This window comes from Colobus angolensis, unplaced genomic scaffold (assembly GCF_000951035.1).
Source record: "Colobus angolensis palliatus isolate OR3802 unplaced genomic scaffold, Cang.pa_1.0 Scaffold8, whole genome shotgun sequence".
In the NCBI taxonomy this organism is placed as follows: domain Eukaryota; kingdom Metazoa; phylum Chordata; class Mammalia; order Primates; family Cercopithecidae; genus Colobus; species Colobus angolensis.
The window spans coordinates 7,729,631-7,732,676 of NW_012121820.1; the positions used below are offsets into that span (position 1 = coordinate 7,729,631).

The window sequence follows — 3,046 nt, forward strand, 5'->3', positions numbered from 1 at the left end:
AAAATTGCTTGAGCCCAGGAGTTTGAGACCAGCCTGGGCAACATAGTGAGACCCTGTCTCTATTGAAAAATAAATTTTTAGTCAGATCTTTTTTTGGGGTCGGGGGACAGAGTCTCACTCTGTCACCCAGGCTGGAGTGCAGTGGTGCAATCTCGGCTCACTGCAACCTCCGCCTCCTGGGTTCAAGCGATTCTCCTGCCTAAGCCTCCCAAGTAGCTGGGACTACAGGCATGCCACCATGCCCAGCTACTTTTTCTGTATTTTTAGTAGAGACAGGGTTTTGCCATATTGGCCCAGCTAGTCTCAAACTCCTGACCTCAGGTGGTCCTCCCGCCTCGGCCTACCAAAGTGCTGGGATTACAGGTGTGAGCCACTGTGCCTGGCCTATTTTTTTATTTTTGCTGCTGAGAAGGGGATATTGTTCTTGTTCTGGAAGACAGTTGGGGAAAGAAGATGATGGATTATTGCCTGGTGTTGGTATACTGTCAGTATTATTTATTCATCGAAGTGTATGCCAGGCCCTGAGGATGCAGGAAGAAGCTCAGAGCCTATCTGGAATAAAAAGTATTTGTTATCAGGGCCTGGAGAGAAGGACTAAGAAAGTGCTTTGGGGATTCAGAGGAGGGGAGTCTGGGAAGACTGCCTGGAAGAGGAAGCATCTGAGCTCAGATGGGGAAATACAGGGTAGGAACGCAGAGGGTGGAAAGGATGTAAGCAGATCAGTAAGCGGATGGATGTGGGGCTGCTCAGAGCGGGTTTGAGGCAATGTGGGTGAATTCATTTGGCTGATGGGACCAGCGGGAGGTCTTGAGAATTATGCTGGAGAGGGAATTCGGGCCGGGTTCTTGGAAAACCTATGTGGAGGAGCTGTTATTCAGGCTGATGCTGAGGAATCCCACTGCCACTATTTCCCTGGTCACTGATTTCTCCTGGACCTGGACAGGGCTGGAGGCAGGTTCTGGGCTCACCTGGCCTCTCCTTTCCTCACAGGAAGGTGTATGATTTTCTCTCCACGTTCATCACCTCAGGGATGCGCTTCCTCCTCAACCAGCAGGTGTGGGCAGTGACAGGTCGCAGGGTGGCAAGGGTGGGCCTGGTCTCACTTTGAGAAGGCCCTGACTCTGGCTCCCACCTCACAGATCTGCCCCGTACTCTACCACGTAGGGACGGTCCTGCTCAACGCCCTCCTGGACACCGTGCCTGGTGAGTTGGTGGGGGGTAAGGCTGGGTGTGCAGCTGTCATGCAGCATCTCAGAGCAGGCCCCTTCCAAGCCCTGCTGTCGAACAGTCCTGGGTTCAAATGTGGCCCCTGGAGCTGACTTGGCTGTGTGATTTTGGGTAAAGTGCTCATTTCTCGCTGGGCAAAGTGCTTGTTTCCTCACTTGCCTGGCAGTGCTTCCTCCTGGAGTTGCTGTGAGGATTATCTGAGAGAATAGTTGTCAAGGTCCTCATTATGTGCGTGCTGATCACCGGCGTCCCATTTGTCTTCATCACCTAGCACCTAATAGGTGCTCAATTAACACGAATACATGAATTCCCTTTTTCCTTTTTTTTTTTTTTTTTTTTTGGAGACAGAGTCTCACTCTGTTGCCAGTGTTGCCAGGCTGGAGTCCAGTGGCGGGATCTCAGCTCACTGCAATCTCCACCTCCTGGGTTCAAGTGATTCCCCTGCCTCAGCATCCTGAGTAGCTGGGACTACAGGCGTGCACCGCCATGCCTGAGTAATTTTTTGTATTTTAGTAGAGACAGGGTTTCACCATGTTGGCTGGGGTGGTCTCAATCTCCTGACCTCGTGATCCGCCCACCTTGGCCTCCCAAAGTGCTGGGATTACAGGCATGAGCCACTGTGCCTGGCCATGAATTCCCTTTTTCTAAGCCATGACCTCTGTCTACTGTGGGGCAAAGGTATTGTCCCATCACACCCAACACACAGGCAGGGGAAGAGAAGGAGGAGGTAGGAGAAACCAAGGGAAAGGAACCCCATGCCATCTTTTATTTTTTTTTTGAGATGGAGTCTCACTCTGTCACCCAGGCAGGAGTACAGTGGAGCAGTCCTGGCTCCCTGCAACCTCCACCTCCCAGATGCAAGCGATTCTCCTGCCTCAGCCTCCCGAGTAGCTGGGATTACAGGCGCCCACCACCACGCCCAGCTAATTTTTGTATTTTTAGTAGAGACGGGGTTTCACCATGGTGGACCAAGCTGGTCTCGAACGCCTGACCTCAGGTGATCTGCCTGCCTTGGCCTCCCTAAGTGCTGGGATTACAGGTGTGAGCCACTGTGTACGGCACTCCCATGCCATCTTTTTAGTGATTTGATGAAACCTCTGTGGTAGTAGTAATAATAGTAACTAACATTAATGGGCCGTTACTACACAGCAGGCCCTAAGTGCTTTCCACATAAAACTAATTTGACCCTCCTGACAACCCTGCGAGGGATGTATCCTCATTTTATGGGTGGGACTCTGATCCTGGAGAGGTTAAGCACCTTGTCCCACATTACACAGCTGTGAGTGACTTGAGCCTCTACCTGCAGTGCGCAGTTCTGTGGACGAGCTTGTTGGCATTGACTATTCCCTCATGAAGGATCCTGTGGCTTCCACCAGCAACCTGGACATGGACTTCCGGGTGAGCTGCTCGGGCTGGTGTATGACCTCTGACCTCCTAACAGGACCTCTTTCTCCACTAAGTTGTGAGCTTTTACTTCCTAAAGCACAGCTCTGATGAGGCCACTCTCGTTGCTGAGAATGCTATGGCTCCCCATTAATACAGAATTAGGTTCAGCCTCCTGGGTCTGGTATTTGAGCCCTGTTAATCTTACCTGGCCCCACCTTAAACAGGATGAGAAACCCATCTCATCCTGTTTCTTTGCAGCTGCTCTTTCCCAAATTGGACCCTCGCTTCCCACCTCAGGGCCTTCTTTGCTCATGCACGGTCTTTCCCCAACTCCCCTGAAGGAGCTGGACACAGATTTCTACACAAATCATCTCATTTCATTCTCTCACAACCCTGTGAGTCAGGTACTAACATCATCCTCATTTTAGGAATG

The 3,046-nt window shown here is 51.3% G+C and overlaps 1 protein-coding gene across 6 annotated transcripts in view; it reads left to right on the forward strand.

Annotated features, from left to right (window-relative positions):
* The window catches only part of PLTP (phospholipid transfer protein), a 14,978-nt gene that overhangs the window by 3,714 nt on the left and 8,218 nt on the right, over positions 1 to 3,046 (forward strand). For all 6 annotated transcript variants that reach the window (XM_011928891.1, XM_011928892.1, XM_011928895.1 and 3 more), the window contains 3 exons: positions 991 to 1,054; positions 1,140 to 1,203; positions 2,534 to 2,625. In XM_011928891.1, coding sequence (XP_011784281.1) covers positions 991 to 1,054; positions 1,140 to 1,203; positions 2,534 to 2,625 — 220 coding nt within the window. The remainder of the gene's footprint in view (positions 1 to 990; positions 1,055 to 1,139; positions 1,204 to 2,533; positions 2,626 to 3,046) is intronic.